We start from the raw sequence: 21,484 nt of genomic DNA on the forward strand, positions 1-21,484 counted from the left end.
ACAGAGGCCATATGGGCTTGAATTAGACAAATTAGTAGAAGTAAGTTCTAAAAAATTCTTTCCACAATAATGTGGCTACAGATAACAGTGCACAGTTCAAAGAAGAGGATTTTGAAAATTCTCAACACAAAGAAATGATCAATAAAGTGATTGATAAGCTAATTTCAAGGTTTGATGAAGTGTCCATGTACTGAAACACCAAATTGTATCCCATAATTACCTACCACTCCTATGTTAAAAAAATCTGTTTACAAGGATTACAGTAAGTTCATAAACTGACTTATGAGGGACTAATATTTTCCCATCCATTAATCTACTTGTTAAAAAACAAAACATTGAATGTATATACCAGTGGCTCATGGCTATGATCCTAGTTACTCAGGAGGTTGAGATTTGAGGACTGGTTTGAAGCCAGCCCAGGCAAGAAAGGTCTATGAGAGATTGTCTCTGTCTTTGTCTGTCTCTCTCCTGATGAATACCAAGCATCTGAATAGGTGATCAATTAACTGAGTCCCTGCCTTTTTTTTTTTGGCCAGTCCTGGGGCTTGAACTTAGGGCTGGAGCACCATCCTTGAGCTTTCTCAAGGCTAGCGCTCTACCTCCTGAGCCACAGCACCACTTCTGGCCTTTTCTGTGTATGTGGTACTGAAGGAATTGAACCCAGGGCTTTGTGCATGCTACACAGGAACTCTACCACTAGGCCAAACTCTCAGCCCAGGTCTGTGAGACTCCAATTAACCCCCAATAAACTGGAAGTAGGGCTGTAGTTCAAGTGGCAAAACACTAGTTTTAAGCACAAAAGCTTAGGGAGAGTGCCCAAGCCTGAGTTCAAGCCTAGAATCAGAAAACACACAGACATACACACAGTCAAAAACTTTAAAAAAATTATTTAAAATCAGTGCCATTAACTTTGAAATAGGCCTGAAATATAGACAGAAGGCCGATCTCTCTCATTCCCTCCCTCCCCTTACCCCCCTTCAGTCACGGAGCTTTTTCTCAGGCCTGAGCACTGTCCTGAGCTCTTCAACTCAAGGCTACCACTCAACCACTTTGAGCCACTCCTCAGATCTCAGACTCCAAGTAGCTAGGATGATAAGGGCAGGAGCTACCTGTATCTCCCCCTCCCCCCCACTTCTTTCTTTCTTTCCTTTCTTTCCTTTTCTTTTTTTGTTGGTCAGGTCATGGGGCTTGAACTCTTGAACTCGGTCTGGGTGCTGTCTCTGAGCAATTTAGCTCAAGGCTATCACTTGAGCCACAGCACTATTTGTGGTTTTCTAGTGGTTAATGGGAGATAAGATTCTCACAAGACTTATGTGTCCAGGCTGGCTTTGAACCGTGATCTTCAAATCTTAGCCTCCTGGTGTAAGCCATCAGTGCCTGCCTAGAACTATACTCTTGTAAGACCTATTTACCAAATCAACTCACCTATCAAATATTTACTTGTACTATGTGAAGACACTGAGGCCACAACACTGTACAAAACAGACACTCATTTCTGTCTTCATGAAATTTGCAGTTTCACAATACTTTCTTAGAAGGAGAAATTCTTTGCAATGACTGAAAGAAGAAAGGCCCGGCGTTCTGCTTTCTCATGGAAGGGGTAAATGAAAGAAGCCACTTACTGCATCACTTAATACTTCGCTGTTTATAGGTAAGATGTGTTCAATCCGTACAAAAGGTAAGAGAGAAGAAAGAATCTCCCGAAGTTCTTCCATGTCCAGGTCTCGTCTTTTCACACCTCTTTTGTTCACACTATGTGCAGTGCCACTCAGTAAGTTTGGTTCTATGAGACAGAAAATTAAAGGTATCCAACCAAATCTGAATTTCAAGAGACAGACTTTGTTCTCTCTTTATATACTGTCAGTACTACTCTATGTATGCCAGTATATCTACTTTCACAGGGTTTTTGGTCAGTCATGGCACTTTAACTCTGGGCCTGGGCGTTGTCCCTGAGCTCCCCTATCCCTTGAGCCACAGGGCTACTTTGTTTTCTAGAAGTTAATTTCCTTTCTTTCTTTCTTTCTTTCTTTCTTTCTTTCTTTCTTTCTTTCTTTCTTTCTTTCTTTCCCTCCTTCCTTCCTTCTTTCCTTCTTTCTTTTTTTGTGGGTCATGGGCTTGAACTTAGCCTGGGTGCTGTCCCTGAGCTCTATAGCTCAAAGCTATCACCCTACCCCTGGGCCTGGGCATCGTCCCTGAGCTCTTCGGCTCAAGGTTACCACCCTACCCTTGAGCCAAGCCCCACTTCCCCTTTTTCTAGAGGTTAATTGGAGATAAGAGTCTCAGGTCCTGGCTTTGAACCTTGGTCCTTAGATCTCAGCCTCTACAGTAGTAAGAATTACAGGCATGAGCCACCTACCTGGCACTTGCCTCACCCCCACCCCTTTTGTCATTGTGGGGCTTGAACTCTGGGCCTGGGCTTTGTCTCTGAGCTCTTACCTTAAGGATCTCGCCCTTACCCCCTGAGCCGCAGAGCCATTTTCAGTTTTCTTTCCTTTTTGTTTTTTGGTAGGTTATGGGGCTTGAACTCTGGGCCTACCGCTGTTCCTGCGCTCTTTAGCTCAAGGCTACTGCCCCACCCCTTGAACCACAGCCCCACTTCCTGTTTTAAGAGGTTATTTGGAAGATAAGAGTCTCACAGACTTTAGTGCCCTGTCTGGCTTTGAACTGTGATCCTCAGATTTCAGCCTGGGGAGTAGGCTGGATTACAGGCGTGAACCACCGTGCTGGGCAGCATTCACTTTTTCTTGGGTGAGCAGGCAGTTTTATTTGGGATGCAGGAGGGCAGGGGTTGGGGCGCTAGAACAGGAAGGGGATGATGGACACCTGCAGGGGCGGGTAGTCTTGGAACTCTATGTGGTACCGAGGAGTCATACCTGGATCTTTGTGCATGCTAAACAAGCACTCTGCCAATAGGCCAAACTTCTGGCCCAGCATTAGCTTTTTAAAAAAATTTTGTTTTGTTGAGCTAGGAATTGAACTAATAATCTCAAATTCTAGGTAAATGTTCTACCAATGACCTACATCCTCAACCCTCATAACATTTAAAAATAAGCCACAACCACCAAGTTTTATGCCTAGCCCCTCATTTTCTAACTGATGTAAAATTTACATAGTATAAAATTCATCATCTTGTCATTTTGACCTTAATGTTTAAGTCAGTACTGGGGCCTGAACTCAGTTTCCACTCATGAAAAGTGTCTTACCATGCTAACTGGAGGTAAGAGAGTGTCTTGGGTATGTCTGCCTGGGTTGGCTCTGAATCATAGTTCTCAGATCTCAGCCTTCTGAGTAGCCAGGATGATAGGATGTGTACCACTGGCAACCAGTCATTCTTATATATGTTTTTTGTCAGTTGTAGGGCTTGAACACTGGGCCTGGGCAATGTTCCTGAACTCTTCAGCTTAAGGCTAGTACTCTATCACTTTTTTTTTTTTGCCAGTCCTGGGCTTGAGCTCAGGGCCTGACCACTGTCCTTGGACTTTCTCAAGGTTAGAGCTCTACCACTTGAGCCTCAGTACCACTTCCGGCTTTTTTTTTCCATGTATGTGGTACCAAGGAATCGAACCCAGGTCTTTGTGCATGGTAGGCAAGCACTTTAACCACTAGGCCAAACTCCCGGCATAGTACTCTATCACTTTGAGCCATAGCACCACTTCTGGTTTTCTGGTGGTTAATTGAAGTTAAGTGTCTCATAAACTTTCATGCCCGGGTTGGCTTTGAACCATGATCCTCAGAGCTCTGCCTTAGAAGCTAGGTTTACAGGTGCAAGCTGCTGGAGCCTGGCTCTGACAATTTTAAAATATGAAAATCTAGGGTTTTTTCATACATTCATATTGTTGTGCAATCATCAATACTAACCCTGGAAACCTTTTATTAACAATATGTTTTTTAGATTACCTTAATCATTACAACTTTTTAAAACTGTGAAATAGGGTCAGGAATTTGGCCTAGTTGTAGAGTGCTTGCCTAGCATGCATAAAGACCAGGGTTCAATTCCTTGGTATTACATACATAGAAAAAAGCCAGAAGTGGTGCTGTGGCTCAAGTGGCAGAGCTCTAGCCTTGAGAAAGCCCAAGGACAGTGCTCAGGCCCTGAGTACAAACCACGGGACTGGCCAAAAAAAAGTGAAATAAAGGACAGGGGGCGTAGCCTAGTGGCAGAGTGCTCACCTAGCACGCACAAAGCCTTGGGCTCCATTACTTGGTACCACATACACAAAAAAAGTCAGAAGTGGAACTGTGGCTCATGCCTGTAATCCTAGCTATTCAGGAAGTTGAGATCTGAAGATCACAGTTCAAAGCCAACCCAAGCAGAACAATAAAGTCCAGAGCACTAATGTCCATGATTCTTATCTCCAATTAACCACAAGAAAACTGGAAGAGGCATGGTGACTCCAGGGGTAGCGTGAGCTGAAGAGCTCATAGACAATCCCCAGGCCCAGGGGTAGGGCACTAGCCTTGACCTGAAGAGCTCAGAGACAGCGCCCAGGCCCAGAGTTCAAGCCACACAACAGACAAAAAAAGAAAAGAAAGTGTTTTAAGGACAGTGTCCAGACCCTGAGTTCAAGCCCAAGGAGTGGAAAAAAAAATTGTGAAATAAAGTTTTCTGATATATTTATTATCTGTCCACTTTATTGACTATAAAAACTTGTATTTTCACCAATTAATAGTGTTCAATACTGTTTGTATATATAAATATGAAATATGTAAAAATATAAGATATAGTATAAAATATAAATACTTTTAGGTATGGGTACAGGGACTTCAACATAGGGCTTTGTACTTCCTGTTTGACTCTTTTGCTCATGACTGAGACATGCCTCCAGTGCGGTTTTATAACTGGTTCATTAGAGAGTCTGTTGGAGTTTTCTACCCTAACTGGCTTTAAATACTGATTCTCAGATCACAGCATCTGGAACAGCAATGAATACAGGTATGAGCTACCAGTGACAGGCTAATACCAATGGCCAGGTTGGTATTGTGTATTTGTAAGACTGGCATACAGTATGCTTTAAGGTACGCTTTGGGATATAAAACCTCTAGAAACACATGCAAGCTGACTGGCAAAATCTAGTGTCTTAACTTACCTCTGTCCGCTATTCTTTTCATCAACTGATGCTCTCCCCATTTAATCAGGTATTTAAGGATATCTTGCTCACTTGCCTATAATAAAAGATGGTTTATGTTTATTATAGTGAAACTAGATAAATGACTAATATTGTTAATGACTTTTTTCTAGCTTAAATATAAATACACATGATAACTTACCATGTCTTCCTCTTTACACTGGCTATCTGAAATTGTATAATTCTATTTCTGGTTCATTAATAACAAATGTACAGAAGTTAATTCTGTGGTCTCCTATTCTTAAATATATTTTATCTTAGTAAATGGATTTTCTATAGTCACCTTAACATCTTTCCTGGGGACAAGATGTAGACAAAAAACACAATGCTAGGGGCCGGGAGTTTGGCCTAGTGGTTAAAGTGCTTGCCTAGCATGCATGAAGACCCAGGTTCGATTCCTTGGTACCACATATAGAAAAAAGCCGGAAGTGGTGCTGAAGCTCAAGTGGTAGAGCTCTAGCCTTGAGAAAGTCCAAGGACAGTGCTCAGGCCCTGAGCTCAAGCCCAGGACTGGCAAAAAACAAACAAACAAACAAACAAACAAAAAAAAACCCACAATGCTACAAGTGACTATCTAGCAAAATGGGAAAAGCAAACATGGTAATTTATAGCAAAAGAGAATGAAATCTCCACTAGGCATTTTGCAGGTTGGAACGGACCCTTCAAGTATAATCTGTGAAATGGCAATGGGCTCCTTATTTCTGTGTTTATTATTCCAAAGGTAATTAACTAACTCCCACAAACAACTAGTCTTGACAGGACAGCAAAACAAGATTAATGAGCAAAATTTCCCCACAAATCAAGCCCAAGTGTGACATTTGTATGTCAATCAAAGCAATGTCGAAGAAAAAAACACAGATCTGAGTTTAATTTTTCATTTCATTTTTCAATTATTATTATTATTTAGTTTTTTTATCAGTCCTGGGGTTTGGAATCAGGGCCTGGGTACTGTTCTTGAACAATTTTTTTGTACTCTGCCACTTCAGCCACAGTGCCACTTCCAGCTTTTTCTGTGTATGTTGTTCTGAGGAATCAAACCAAGGGCTTTGTGCATGCAAATGGAGCACACTACCATTAGGCCATGCTCCTGGCCCTAATTTTTCATTTCATTTTCTGATAGAGATGTTTACATTTTTATAATTTATCTAGCAAACAAAGACATAGGATGTAGCTCAACAGATTGTGGTTCCATTGCATTAAAACTACTATACATTCATACAGCTACTAAAATTCAGACAGCTACTACAAAAACAAAAATTTAACTTGATCTCAGCCTCCTGAGTAGCTAGGATTACAGGCGTGAACCACCTGTGCCAGCTCTGAAAATATTTTTTTTCCAAATATCTAAAATCTATTATTAGGGCCAAGAGTTTGGCCTAAGTGGTAGTGTGCTTGCCTAGCATGCACAAAGACTCAGGTTCAATTCCTTGGTACCACATACATAGTAAAAGCTAGAAGTGGTACTATGGCTCAAGTGGTAGAGCTCTAGCCTTGAGAAAGCCCAAGGACAATGCCCAGGCCCTGAGTTCAAGACCCAGGACTGGCAAAAAAAAAAAAATCTATTATTAGTTTAAAATTACCAAATTAGATTTGCATATAAATCAAGTACACAGCATTTATTAAATCTGAAGCAGTGGGCTGGTGGCTCACACCTATAATTCTAGCTATTTGGGATGCTGAATCTGGGAGGTCTGTGTTTCAAATGAGGCTGGGCTGAGCAGTTCAAGTCTAAGGCTAGACTGAACTACATAAGGAATTCCTGCTTCAAAGAAAAATAAAATCCTCTCCTATAAAGATCCTTGAAAATGTCACTGTACTCTGACAGAACAGAAACAAAACATGATTTTCTTAAATAATAGGTTAAGCAGGTCAGAAATAGAATATTTTTACTTTGTGCTGTTTTAAGCTACTATCTACAGTCTATATAACTGATATTCAACTAAAAGAAACTACTAAAGTGAGTGCACATGAACAGAAGCCAAGAATATCACTGTTTCTGATCTTGTCTAGCCTCAACCTCTCCTTGGTGTATTGGTTAGGTCCTGGGCTTGTTCACAACAGTGAGTCATGAAAGCAGTGTGCACAATGGGTCAATGAGTCAGAAGGCTTTTGTACAAATATGAAGAGAATGTGCCTGGGTGGTTATCAAAGCCTATTTTCTTTTCCTTATCCTACTCTAGACAGAAAAGTCATGGAGAACAGATTTTTTTTTTTGGTACAAATATCAATGACAATGAATTTTAAGAGGTGTATAAATGATTACCTGTAGGTAGTCAGACTGGATAGCAGTAAGCAGATGGTCTTTGCTGAGTTCATAAAAAATATCCGAAGTCATGACCTGGGACAATTCCTCACAGAGGAAATGCAAAGCTTGCCGGTGCACCCACTTGGAGCCATATGGATGCGAGCTCCACTTGAGGATGGCAATTAAGGTATCTAATGAGATGCTCTCAGCAATGATATCCTCACAGCCTAAAAGAGAGGGCAAATACTTCTTGAGATTAATCATAAATATTATGTATTGAACATCACTGTGCTGGCATTATGTGTAAAAGCTGTAATCGTAAAGAAGAAGTCATGGAAGTCACCAAGATGTGGTAGGATAGGATAGCGCTAGATTATGACATCCACAGGAAACTGGATCTCTTGCAGAGATGGATCTACAGAATAATACAGAGAATCTTTCCCATTCCTTAAGAAAATAAATATTTATGTTTAAATAAATATTCAATACTCTGAGTAAGGCAGTATAGTAGAAAACACTGAACCAAAGGGAGGAAGAGAAGTAAACACGATAGGCTGTGGAAGCTGACCAGCAGAAGGCCACAGATGATACCTGACTTACAGAGTAACCATCTGAGAAAAAGACAATTTGGCTGCTGTTTATGAAGGTTCATCTATCATTCTAAAAAAACAAAAACAACAACAACAACAAAACACATAACAACTTGCATTAATAGTTTAATCTTTCCAAAAACTGGAAAATAAAATTTTCATGTTTGACATCTGGACTTAATTCTGGCCAACTGAAAAAGAAATAAGTGGTTTAAATGAAAAAGATCCTAGAGAGGACACCTATGGCATTTCAAGAACTTAAAGAAAATCTGTGGACAGCTCTTCTCTTTAAGACAGATCATTTCAAATATAAAGATAAAAAAAAAAGTAAAATCCAAATGATAAAGACTATAGAAAGAAAATTGGGTAAAGTTGGGCAGAAATTCTTCACTAAGACTATTATAAATTAAAAATATTCCTGGTAATATTTTAAAAAGGAAACATTTAAATGTCATCATGACAAATTAAAATATGGCTACTTCACAGATTGCTTTCTGATCAATTTGGAACTTTATAGCCTAACAAAAGGATATCAATAAAATCAAGAGACTTCCAAAGTTCAAAATTTGTGAAGCCATGGAAGGTTAGGAGAAAAGAGTGCGTCCATGAAGAGGTGACAGGAGATGGTTAGTAGCCAATATGACACCTACATGAAGCAATGCTTCCTTCTGTTGATGAGGAGAAATACAGATTATTTTTGTGGGTCATGGTGCTTGCACTCTGGACCTGGCACTATCCCTGAGCTCTTCAGCTCAAAGGTACCGTCCTACCTCTTGAGCTAAGTGCCACTTTTGATTTTCTGGTGGTTAATTGGAGACAAGAGTCTCATGGTCTTTTGTGCCCAGGCTAACTTTGAACCACCATCCTCAGATCTCAGCCTTCTGAGTAGCTAAGATTACAGGCGTGAGTCACTGTGCCCTGCAATACAGATATTTGTGTATCTTCATTTCTGCAGTTTTTTTTTTAAACCAATACTCAGGATGCTGCTGTTAGTCTGTTATCATAAGACAGGAACTGCTGTCTTTGGCATGTCATTAACACCTTGTACATGAAAGGCACTAAATAAAAAATGTGTTGAATATACAAATGAGATCCTTGCAGATATGAGGTGAATGACAGAATTGTGGTTAGCAGAACCATTTGTAAGCAGCGCTGATGAACTTGGAAGTAGAGGGAAGGGCATATCTTTGCCATATAGGACAAGAACTTGGTTATAGATGTGGAACACAGGCTTCAAATCTCCAGATGACCCAAACGAGGGAAGCATGGTTAACAATGCACTGTAAAGCAGAATCACAACTGGCTACAGAGTCAAGATGAATACGAAATAGAACTATACTTAATACTAATAAAAACAAACTTCACAGTAGATGCTAGAGGTGAGCTTAGCTTAATTACTACCTATATAAAGTACTATCTGGGTATTTTAGTTCCATAAATGTAAACAATAACCTGGACACCATAAAGATGAGGTAATTTCAGACTTTTAAACAAGCATGTGGTTCTCATGAGAGGCTAATGCTGCACAGCACTACTCTCCTTGTTCAGAGCCCCATGTGTTAGATGGGCACTTATCAAACCACAGGATGCCCAGAGGAGAAGAGCAGTTTAAGACTTGTCGCAGAAAAGCTCCAAACTAGCTCACTGCATTTATGTAAGAGGAAACCGAGAAGTCTCAAGAGCTCCCTACATGCCTGGTGGCTCAGGGTACCCGCCTCCCAGCCAAGGAAACAACCATGGAGTTGCAAAGAACCCAGACATCATGACTTCAGTGTCAGTGAGCCTGGGCAGCAGAAAAACCTGAGCAGTTCTGTAAGGGGAGGGAGCCCATGGTGTCCTGCAGGAACTTGGTGTCTGGGTGAATGTTATGCTGAGGATGGAAGGTCATGTGGCTTGAACTCGGTCTGAGTGCTGTCCTGAGCTCTTCAGCTCAAGGCTACCACCCTACCTTGGAGTCACAGCCCCATTTTCTAGAGGTTAATTGCATATAAGAGTCTCATGTGTTTTAGTGCTTAGGCTGGCTTTGAACAGTGATCCTCAGATCTCAGCCTCCTGGGTAGGTAGGATTATAGTTGTGAGGCACTACACCCATCTGGTATTCATTTTTGTGAAGAGGCAAATCATTGCTTTGTAATGAAATCTAGAAGGGGATCTCATGTCCCTGTGGGACACAAAGCCCCAATGATCCGAAGAAAAGAGATCATCTCCTAATAGGATTCAGGATAGCAAGTATGACCTCAAACACTGCAGATAATGATGTAAGAGTGATATAGCTGGAAACACAGGGAAATAAAAGTTGTTACATCCATCTAGCCATCTGCCTACCTACCTACCTATACAGGATGAAAGTACAGAATGTAACCTGTGCCTCTGATACCCGATTTTATGCTGAAGGCCAATATCTTCATTCTTTTAATGGGCAAGAATTTGAGTTCCTACTTGCTAGACTGCAAAATACTTCTACTCCTTTCAAAATCATGTAAAAGGGCCTCATTGATACCCTGATAGATGGCTATGTATAGCCCACTATGGGGCAGGGGGTTTTGGCCAGAGTAGATACCTGTGCTATCAGGAGGCTCTGAGTGAGCTGGCCACTGTTGTGAAAGCAACCTAATTCAAGTCCTCTGAAGTCTCCCCAACAATCCAGGTCACATATCTCCCCTTCAGTCAGAGTAAACATTCCAAGCACTTCCTTGCATAGAAGAGCTTTAAGGGCAACTATAATAAATTAGAGAGTATACTGTGATAAAGCTGAAGGACTAAGGCACACATAAAGGCAGACAGCCGCTTGCTGGGAAGACCTCAGGACATCTGGCTCAGCAGGCTGAGATTGTAATCAGCTAAAGTCTCCATTATGTCTAGAGTTCAGAGAGCTTGTGTCTGAAAGGTCATTATTCCTCAACTCTTTCATATAGGCATTTTTAAGACTTTTTTTTTTCCTAGCAGCACTTCACTGAGTTTGACTTCAGATGTCATTATTATTTATTTCTATCAAAGTTTCCTTAAAAATCTTCCCTTATTTTTGGCCAGTTTACCTTTACTGTTGTGATCTATTTAATCCCAAAGCTATACACAAAAGAATGGCTTTGTTTCGGTTAGGATACTTTAGAGTTAATTGGCAAAAAGGCAGAAAAGAACTGGGGGAAATGAATAGAGTAGGACAAGTAAGAAAGTTGTGGTGGTAAACTAGAATGTGTTGAAACATTAGTACAACTTTTCTCACAGGCAAGGATCTGCCCTTCCATCTTTATTCAGTTCTCTTGTGAATAAACAGAACGAAGAAGGTCCTCACACCTGGCATAACCTATGTTAACATACTGGACAATGTGAAGCCATACCCAGGTGACTCACACCTGGAATCCTAGCTATTCAGGAGGCTGACATCTAAGGATCATGGTTCAATGCCAGCTTGGGCAGGAAAGGCCCATGAGAATCCAAAGCAAAGCAAAACAAAAGCATACCAGAAAACCAGAAGAGGAGCTAGGGCTCAAACTGATAGAGTGCTAGCCTAGAGAAAAAAGAGCTCAAGGACAGCCCCCAGGCTCCCAATTCAAGTCCCACAAGGGACCAAAAAAAAAAAAAAAAAAAAAAAAGGAAAAGAAAAAGAGAAAAAAGATAATGCGAAGTAGTTTTTTCTAATACACCAATAAATTGGTCTGAGTTCATTTATTATTATTATTATTTATTATTCCAGTCCTGGGATTGAACTCAGGGCTTGAGCACTGTCCTTGGACTTTCTCAAGGCTAGAGCTCTACCACTTGAGCCTCAGCATCACTTCTGGCTTTTTTCTAAGTATGTGGTACCAAGGAGTTGAACCCTGGTCTTTGTGCATGCTAGGTAAGCACTCTACCACTAGGCCAAACTCCCGGCCCCCATTAATTATTTAATAAAATGAACACTTAAAAAACAAACCCTATAGGAAAGTTGGGACAAAATATGGTTCAGCAAATTAGGAAGAGTACACAGAGCCCTTATAACACATAGGAACCAAAGTCAGAGGATATGCAAGCTCACAAATACAAAGCAACTTTAATTAATTAATTTTAATGTTTATCTACCATGGGGATTGAACTCAGGGCCTGGGTGCTATCCTCCAGCTTTTTCCACCTAAAGCTAGTGCTGTACCACTTTAAACCACAGTGCTATTTCCAGTTTTTTGGTGGTGAACAAGAGATATGAGTCTCAGCCAGGCATTGTGGCTCACACCTATAATCCTATCTACTCAGGAGGCTGAGATCTGAGGATAGCGGTCCAAAGCCAATCTGGGCACAAAGTTCATGAGATTAACCTCCAGAAAACTAGAAGTGGCACTATGGCTCAAGGGGTTGGGTGGCCTTGAGCTGAAGAGCTCAAGGACAGTGCCCAGACCCAGAGTTCAAGTCTCACGACAGACCAAAAAACAAAAAAACAAAAAAACCCTCGACTGGGAGTTTGGCCTAGTGGTAGAGTGCTTGCCTAGCATGCACGAGGACCCAGGTTCAGTTCCTTGGTACCACATGCATAGGAAAAAAAAAAAGCTGGAAGTGGTGCTGAGGCTCAGGTGGTAGAGCTCTAGCCTTGAGAAAGTCCAAGGACAGGGCTCAGGCCCTGAACTCAAGCCCAGGACTGGCCAAAAAAAAAAAGTCTCATGGATTTTCCTGCCTGGGCTGGCTTCGAACCCCAATCCTCAGATCTCAGTCTCCTAAGTAGGTAGGACTACAGGCATGAGCCACTGGGCCTGTCAAAGTAACTTTAATTCATCGAAAACTGAGATGACTGTGTCACATAAATGACACCTTAAGACATGAAAATGTGGTGAAGAGAAGTGGGAAATACGGAAAAGTTCAGATGGTATACATGATTTTACAGAAATTTTTGAATATTAAGTGGAGGTAAATAGAAGTCATTCAGCAGTCAGTAGAGAACTTCAGCCTTGTCAAAACTGGGAATGGAAGTTAGCAGGGTGAGTTTGACAGGAAAGGCAATCTTACAGAAGACTGACGCTGGGGGAAATCAGAAGTAAGAATGTGGGGGCTGGGAATTTGGCCTAGTGGTAGAGTGCTTGCCTAGCATGCATGAAGACCTGGGTTTGATTCCTCGGTACCCCACATACATAGCAAAAAGCCGGAAGTGGCGCTGAGGCTCAAGTGGTAGAGTGCTAGCCTTGAGAAAGTCCAAGGACATTGCTCAAGCCCTGAGCCCAAGCCCAGGACTGGCAAAAAACACACACACACACACACACACACACACACACACACACACACACACACACGCACACACACACACACGCACACACGCACAAAAGAAGTAAGAATGTGTTACAATTCTATTAAACCAGGATACTGACAGAGGCTAAAAAACCCGAAAATTAAAGATAATATGATCATAAATTTAAGCTTCTATGGCTAAACAAAAGCAGGATAGGGGAGGAAAAGTGCACTTTGAAATTAGACAGACTAGACTTGGAAATTCTAGCTTTGCCACTTAATAGCAAAGTAATACTAACACAATCCCTTGGGACCAAGATATAGGAGAAAATGCCCATGTATGTACAGTACAGGTACTCATTTATAATGACAGAATGCTCATTATTCTATCTTGGCAGTTATTAAGTCATCTTGAGTCAAGGAACAGTTTTTAAAAAATTAGTATTTAGCTGGGTGCGGTGGCTCATGCCTATAATTCTTGCTACTCAGGAGACTGGGATCTGAAGATCGTGTTTCAAAGCCAGCCCAGGCACTAAAGAACCTGAGACTCCAATTAACCAATAGAAAACTGGAAGTAGTGCTATGGTTCAAGGGGGTAGGGTAGTAACCTTGAGCTGAAGAGCTCAGGGACAGAACCCAGGCCCAGAGTCCAAGCCCCAAGACTACCCTCTCCCAGCAAAACTAGTATTTATTGTTATTATAAAGATGATGTAGAGAAAGGGCCAGGAGTTTGGCCTAGTGGTAGAGTGCTTGCCTAGCATGCACAAAGAATTGGGTTCGATTCCTCGGTACCACATACATAGAAAAAAAGCCAGAAGTGGTGCTGAGGCTCAAGTAGTAGAGCTCTAGAAAGCCCAAGGATAGTGCTCAGGCCCTGAGTTCAAGCCCAGGACTGGCCAAAAAAAAAAAAAAAAAAAAGATGTAGAGAAAGATTACAATTACATGATTCAGTAATGAGTACATTTCCTTTTATACAGTAAGTTTACTCTCTCTTCATTCTCTCCTCCCTTCATTTCCTACCTCTCGTCTCTACCCATGAGTTGTATAGTTCATTTAAAGAATAATTTGTTTATAAACTTCTGTTATAGATCAAAATTTTAGTAAAATTCAGCAAAATGCTACTTGAATATCATGACAACAAACTGCACAAAAAATTTCTATATACTCCTAATTTCTGTATCTCATTGTGGACACACTTTGTACAGGACTGCCTTTTATCTGGGTTTATCTTACTTTCAGCTATGGGAAAAGCACAGCACGGCTGGTTTTTTGGCCCCAGGAGAAGAATGAGCACCCATGAGAACAAGTCATCTTTGTTAATCCACAGGGGCCCAGAACCCTGGAAATTAGGGAGTAAATGTTTTTTGTCTTATGAAACTGAGGCTGTCATGGTATTTCTCACACAGCAATGATTGAATAATAAACCATGTAGCTTTCTAGATGAACTCAAAAGCTTTTATTAACAATTTTCCTGTAAAATACTTGACTGAGGATGGTGATATAAATCTGCAGTCTAGCATCTGGGAGGCTAAGGAAAGAAAATGACTTGAGGCCAACCTGAGTAACATAGTGAGACCTGTCTCAGTAAAACAGGGGCTAGGAGTATAGCCACTGGTAGGGTGCTTGCCTAGCATACACGAAGTCCTGGGTTTGATTCCTCAGTACCACATACACAGAAAAAGCTTGAAGTGGTGCCGTGGCTCCAGTGGCACAGTGCTAGTCTTGAGAAAGCACAAGGACAGTGTTCAGGCCCCGAGTTCAAGCCCCAGGACTGGAAAAACAAACAAAGAAAAACATTCAAACCAAATCAAACCACAGCCAAAACCAAACCAAACCAGACAATCCTCTACCTGTAGTCTAGTCATTGAATAGGTAAAAGGCGCAAATGGACTCTGCTGAAGTAGCATTTTCAGTCACACTGCTGTCAGACTGGTAGACACTAGAAAGTCTAATACTAGTCTATTCTCTTTCACAAGTCTTTCCTTTCCTCTTTTTAGTGGCAAAACATCTTTTTGCCAAAATTTGAGCTACAAAATCAATATGGCTGGGATATAAAGAAGTAGAACTAATTTAATATTTAGAAGCACAAGTGACAGTTACTGTTGTATGTTAAATAGGTTCATTTTCTTTTTCTTTTTCTTTTTTTTGAACTCATATCCTGAGCACTGTCCTTAGGTTTTCTCAAGGCTAAAACTCTACCATTTGAGCCACAGCACCACTTCTGGCTTTTTTCTATGTATGTGGTACCAAGGAATTGAACCTGGGTCTTCGTGTATGCTAGACAAACACTCTACCATTAGGCCAAACTCCCAGCCCCACTTTCTATTTTTATTATAATTCCTCTCCCCTTCCCGCCTCCCTCCCCCCCACCCCGGGTCATGGGGCTTGAACTCTGGGCCTGGGCACTGTCCCTGGGCTCTTCAGCTCAAGGCTATAGTCCTACCCTTGAGCCACTAGTGGTTAATTAGAGATGAGTCTTTTGTCTTTTGTGCCCAGGCTGGCTTAGACTCTGGATCCTCAGATCTCATCCTCCTGAGTAGCTAGAATTACAGCCATGAATCACCAGCCTACCTTTTTTTTTTCTCTATGCTAGATTTTTTGGCCAGTCCTGGGGCTTGAATTCACAGAGAACCACTTAGGGTTTTTTCTATATATGTAGTACCAAGGAACTACACCCAGGGCTTCACGGTAGAGGGCAAGCACTCTACCACTAGGCTATGCTTCTGGCCCCTGAAATCTTAACTTTCAACTATGCCTACTTGCATATACCTTTCTTTAACCTTTACGTGTCCCAATGACTCCTTCAAAATGCCTTTTCATTATTCTATTTTCCGTTTTCTCTTACACTATCTTTGCTCAAATTCTTAGCACCTCACACACCAACTCCCTCAAAGCTTCCTTCCTACTGTCTCCCTCCCTCCTCTACTGCAATTCACACTGAACACTGGTTGAAAGGTTTCCATTTCCTTAGACATCATTATCAACACATCATTCCTGTTTATTTATTTAAAAAAAGAAACTAAGACTGCCAGATCCAAGGCAGAAAATGAGAATGGGATATATGAGCTAGAGGCCAAGCCAAGCTGTGCCTCAATATTTGGTCACTGTGACTTCTGAGAGTGGGTGGACAAATGTTTTTCTATTTTCATCAGAAGGATAATTCTGAAGTTTGAACCTGGTCCAGGAAACCAGATCAGTAACCCTCTCCCATCCTGCCTCTCACCTTCCAGCTTTACCTGCTGTTCTTGGCAGTATTTACAAACAAACATCCACCATGCAAGACTGGTTTAGGCTGTGCTTTTGGCAGACTATAAGGAGTAGGAGGAGATACTCTGACATTGGTAACCAGTTACAGAAAATAAGATTCTTGAGTGAAATTCTACAACTAGATAACACCCTGGAGGAGAGGAAAAAGCCAGTGCTCTACTTGTAGGTTTGTATAGGAGTGGGACAACCCTTACACGCAGCAACATGCCAATAGGGAGTTTTCACCAGAGTACATTAACACAAACTTGAAATAAAGGTGAAGAACGTTAGTATAAAACCTTGATACTATCTAGCTTTAATTAACAGTCTTAGAAGCCAGGGAAACTCAAAACTGTGAGTTCAACTTGGCAAATTCTCAAATTCAGGCATCATTTAAGATCAGGTTACTTTTTTTTTTGGCCAGTCCTGGGACTTGACCTCAGGGCCTGAGCACTATCCGTGGGCTTTCTCAAGGATAGAGGTCTACCACTTGAGACTCAGCACCACTTCCAGCCCTTTACTATATATGTGGTACCAAGGAATCGAACCTGGGTCTTTGTGCGTGCTAAGCAAGCACTCTTACTACTAAGCCAAATTCCTGGCCCAAGTTACATATTTTATTTAAAAAAATTTTTTTTTGCCAGTCCTGGGCTTGAACTCAGGGCCTGAGCACTGTCCTTGGACTTTCTGAAGGCTACAGGTCTACCACTTGAACCTCAGCACCACTTCCAGTTTTTGTTTTCCTAGGTATGTGGTACTAAGGAATAGAACCCAGGTCTTCATGCATGCTAGGCAAGCACTCTACCACTAGGCCAAACTCCCGGCCCCCAAGTTACATTTTTTTTTTTTTTTTGGCCAGTCCTGGGCTTGAACTCAGGGCCTGAGCACTGTCCTTGGACTTTCTCAAGGCTAGAGCTCTACCACTTGAGCCTCAGCACCACTTCTGGCTTTTTTCTATGTATGTGGTACCGAGGAATCGAACCCGGGTCTTCATGCATGGTAGGCAAGCACTTTAACCACTAGGCCAAACTCCCGGCCCAAGTTACATATTTTTAAAAACTGTATTTCCTTAAATTTTAGGAAGATTATCAACTTTGGCTAAATTTTTAATCAGAAGTGTATCAGAGCTTAAAAAAAGCTGAAAACCAGCTAATTGTAATCCCAGATATGTGGGAGGCAAAAAGCAAGAGGATTAGTTTAAAGCTGGGATAAGCTAGCAAGACAGCTCTCTTCTGCCACCTCAACCAAATAAAGAGCTGGATGTGGAAGTATATGCCTGTTGCTGCAGGTATAAGGGAGACCAAAAACAGGTATGGAGATCCAGAACCCTGATCCAGGTTAGCCCTGGGCAAAATGACAAACTCTAAGAAATAATCTAAAGCAAAAAATGGCTGGCTGGAGGCCTGGCTCAAAGGGAAAAGTACTTGCTGCAAGGATGAACTTAAACAGTACATATATAGTCAACATTGTTTATTTGTGTGAGAGTTCCATAGCTCTTCTATGATAAAAATCTGGGCCCATTCTTTTTTTGTTGGTTGTGGGGCTTGAACTCAGGTCTTGGGAGCTGTCCTTGAGATCCTTGAGAGTCTAGCACTCTACCATTTTTGGCCAGCTCCACTTCTGGTTTTTGAGTGGTTAAATGGAGACAAGAATCTCATGGGGACTTGTCTGCCCAGGAAGCCTTCTAAGTAGGTAGGATTACAGGCATAAGCCACCAGCTCCTGGCAAAAACCTGGGCCCTGAAAGGTACATTTGGACACAGAAACCTGGAATGGGGAGAAGGTGAGAATGTTAAACTTCAAGACTCATGTGCCCCACAGATGCTAGTTCTATTTAAGATTGGCCCAGACTCCTCTATATGAATGGGAAAACACAGCTTCTATTTGTGAGAAAGGAATACAGATACACAAAGAATGGTAAGACCTTGTTGTGCTCACTAGTAGGTCCACTTATGGGTATGAACCCTAAATGTATTGGACAAGAAGGAGCTCATTTAGAACACCAAATGGTCAGGTGCGGTGGCTCATGCCTGTAAGTCTAAGCTACTCAGGAGGCTGAGATCTGAGGATCAAGGTTCAAAGCCAACCAGGAACAAAAGGACTAGAAAACAGGAAGTGGGGCTTGGCTCAATGGTAGGGAGTTAGCTGAGCTGAAGAGCTCAGGGACAACACCCAGGCCCAGGGGTAGAACGGTAGCCTAGAGCTGAAGAGCTCAAGGACAGCGCCCAGGCCAAGTATAAGCCCCATGAACCATAAAAAAAATTATTTATTTAAATATGTGCCAGGCTCTATATTAGATATAATGAAGTAAACAATACAGCTCTCGATCTCCAAAAGCTAACAATCTTCTAGGAGAGGTAGAAAAAGAAGTAGATGGCTCTCAATTCTATGTAGTAATGCTGTAGCAGGAGGGTACAAAAGGCTATGGCACAAAAGGTGAGATAATCAAGCGATGTGAGAACAGCAAAGGAATGGCTTTCCAGTTGAGGGGGAAAAACATTTTTAAGAAAGTAGGAAGCCAGGTGCTGGTGGCTCAAGCATGTAATCCTAGCTACTTAGGAGGCTGAGATCTGAGGATTAGAGTTTAAAGCCAGCCCAGGCACCAAAGTCCATGACACTTTTATGTCCAATTAACCACCAGAAAACTAGTAATGGTGTTGTGGCTCAAAGTGGTAGTGAGTCTTGAACTGAAAAGCTCAGGGACAACATCCAGACCAGAGTCCAAGCCCCATGACAGATTCATCCTACCCCTGACCCCCCCCCCACTCAAAAAAGGCAATGGGAAAAACATACAAGTCTGACAGTTGAAGGTAAAAGTGACCACAGAATGTACAGTTTCAATGGCTTCTCAGAGAAAAAGAATACTCAGAATATAACTTGTCTCTTTATAAATTCTAGCCATCTGTATAATTCATAATATTTTAAATCTGTTACTCAAGATTTTTGAACAGTTTGAAGCTATTCTGCTAGAAAGAGATCAATTTTACTTTATGAAATCCAAGTACTTGTCTTAATGTTTTGCCAAATTTCAGTTTCCTCTTAATTATAAAGTGCAAGAAAGTGTTGATATTGAAATTTTATGGGGGTGTTGCTAGTACTGCAGTTTGAACTCAGGGTCTCAGCTCTTGGCTTTAGCCTTTCTGCTTGAGGTTGGTGTTCTATCATCAACACTTCTGATTTTTTCTTTTTGGGTGGGGGGTCAGTCACGAGGCTTGAATCCTGCGCCTGGGCACTAGCTCTGAGCTCTTTAGCTCAAGGCTGGCGCTTTACCACTTGAGCCACAGAGCCACTTCTGGTTTTCTGGTGGTTAATTGGAGATGAGTTTCACTGACTTCCATGTTATCCTGGCTGGCTTTGACCCCCAATCCTCAGATCTCAGCCTCCTGAGCAGCTGGGATTACAAGTGTGAGCCACTGGCACCCAGCTCCATTTCTAACTTTTTGCTGGTTTATTGTAAGACAAGAGTATCTTGGATTTGTCTGCTTGGGCTGGGTTCAAATATCACTTCTCAAATTTTAGCCTTCTACGTAGCTAGGATTACAGGCAAAATTTTGCCAGTGGCTTCCAGTATCACTAAATTGCTTTGATCCAAGAGATACCATAATGTATTAAACAATGTATTCCTTTTCTATTGTTATATAACAAATTACTACAACTTTATGTATCATCTCATACGTTTTCTTTTCTGCCAGTCCTGGAGCTTCAACTCAGGGCCTAGGCACTGTCCTTGGGCTTTCTTAAGGCTAGTGCTCTACTTACTTGAGGCAGAGCACATTTCTAGCCTTTTCTGTTTGTGTGGCTGTGAGGCATACACTGTACCATTAGCCACATTCTTGGCCTCTCATCTCATACTTTGTTCATCAAGTTCAGGTATGGTGAGCTAGGTATTTAGTCAGGGTTTTGAAAACACACAAAGAAAGTATCAACTAGGCTTATATTTTCATCTGAAGACTCAAAAGTAGAAGAATTTGCTTCTATGCTCATTCAGCCCGTCAGAAGAATTTACTGCCTGTGGCTATATGACTAAGGGCCCAGCTTTTTTCGGGGTGTGGCTGTGGTTTAAAGCTTAGTTCTTGCCATGTAATTCTGTCAGGACATCTTACCACACTACAACTTACGTTAACAAAGGCACAAGGAAAAAATTAGTGAAATCTGCTATTAAAATAAACTCCTTTAAGACAACATAGTCACAGAAGTACCAACTTATCATCTTTGACTCTAGTCAAAAGTTGTATTCACACTTAAGGAAGAAAAGGTGCTGGGGACTAAAAGGATCACTTAGTATCTGCTTGTCCCAGTAAGCTCCTGGCCACCTTAGTAACACATTGTTAGGCAAACTGAGCCTTGCTACTTATTCTCCATTTAGCACCCCTGTTTCTTTTGATCTATTTCAACCATTTCATTTTTTTTTTTTTTTTTGCCAGTCCTGGGCTTGAGCTCAGGGCCTGAGCACTGTCCTTGGACTTTCTCAAGACTAGTACTCTACCACTTGAGCCTCAGCACCACTTTTTCTATGTATGCGGTACTGAGGAATTGAACCCAGGTCTTCGTGCATGCTAGGCAAGCACTCTACCACTTAGGCCAAATTCCTGGCCCCAACCATTTCATTTTTATCCCCTTCGGAACTTATCTTTGATGTTTTTTTTTTTTTTTCCTTTAGTTGTGGGGCTTGAACGGTTCTACCACTTGAACCACAGGGCTACTTCCAGTTTTCTGGTAATTAATTGGAGATAAGGGTCTCATAGACTTTTGTGTCCTGGCTTGCTTTGAACTGCAATCCTCAGCTCTCAGCCTCCTGAGTAGCTAGGATTACAGGCATGAGCCACAAGTGTCAATGTTCTTTTTGTTTCTTCTTCCTACACCCAACACATTTAACATTACCACAAACAACAGTTTTGATGAGTCCGGTTTGTTAACTCACATTTGCAATCTTAATTACCAGGGAGGCAGAGCCAAAGCAAAAAATCTAATGAAACCCCATCTTAACCAAAGAGACTAGCAAGTGGCATGTGTTTGTGACTCTAGCTATGTGGGAAGCCAAAATTCTGAAACCTTAGCTGGCACAGTGCTCATGCCTTTAATCCTAGCTAC

At 41.6% G+C, this 21,484-nt stretch overlaps 1 protein-coding gene and 1 pseudogene across 3 annotated transcripts in view; one reads left to right on the forward strand and one right to left on the reverse strand.

Moving 5' to 3' along the window:
- Btbd7 (BTB domain containing 7) overlaps nt 1-21,484 on the reverse strand; it is a 70,879-nt gene that overhangs the window by 20,845 nt on the left and 28,550 nt on the right. For all 3 annotated transcript variants that reach the window (XM_090344743.1, XM_090344745.1, XM_090344742.1), the window contains 3 exons: nt 7,390-7,598; nt 5,088-5,163; nt 1,623-1,783 (listed from right to left, as the gene is read on the reverse strand). In XM_090344743.1, the coding sequence (XP_090200869.1) occupies nt 1,623-1,783; nt 5,088-5,163; nt 7,390-7,598 (446 nt within the window). The remainder of the gene's footprint in view (nt 1-1,622; nt 1,784-5,087; nt 5,164-7,389; nt 7,599-21,484) is intronic.
- LOC150054846 (lipid transport auxiliary protein 1 pseudogene) lies at nt 10,377-10,707 on the forward strand (annotated as a pseudogene).

This window comes from Megascapheus bottae, chromosome 14, assembly GCF_031878675.1.
Source record: "Megascapheus bottae isolate mThoBot1 chromosome 14, mThoBot2.hap1, whole genome shotgun sequence".
NCBI classification, from domain to species: domain Eukaryota; kingdom Metazoa; phylum Chordata; class Mammalia; order Rodentia; family Geomyidae; genus Megascapheus; species Megascapheus bottae.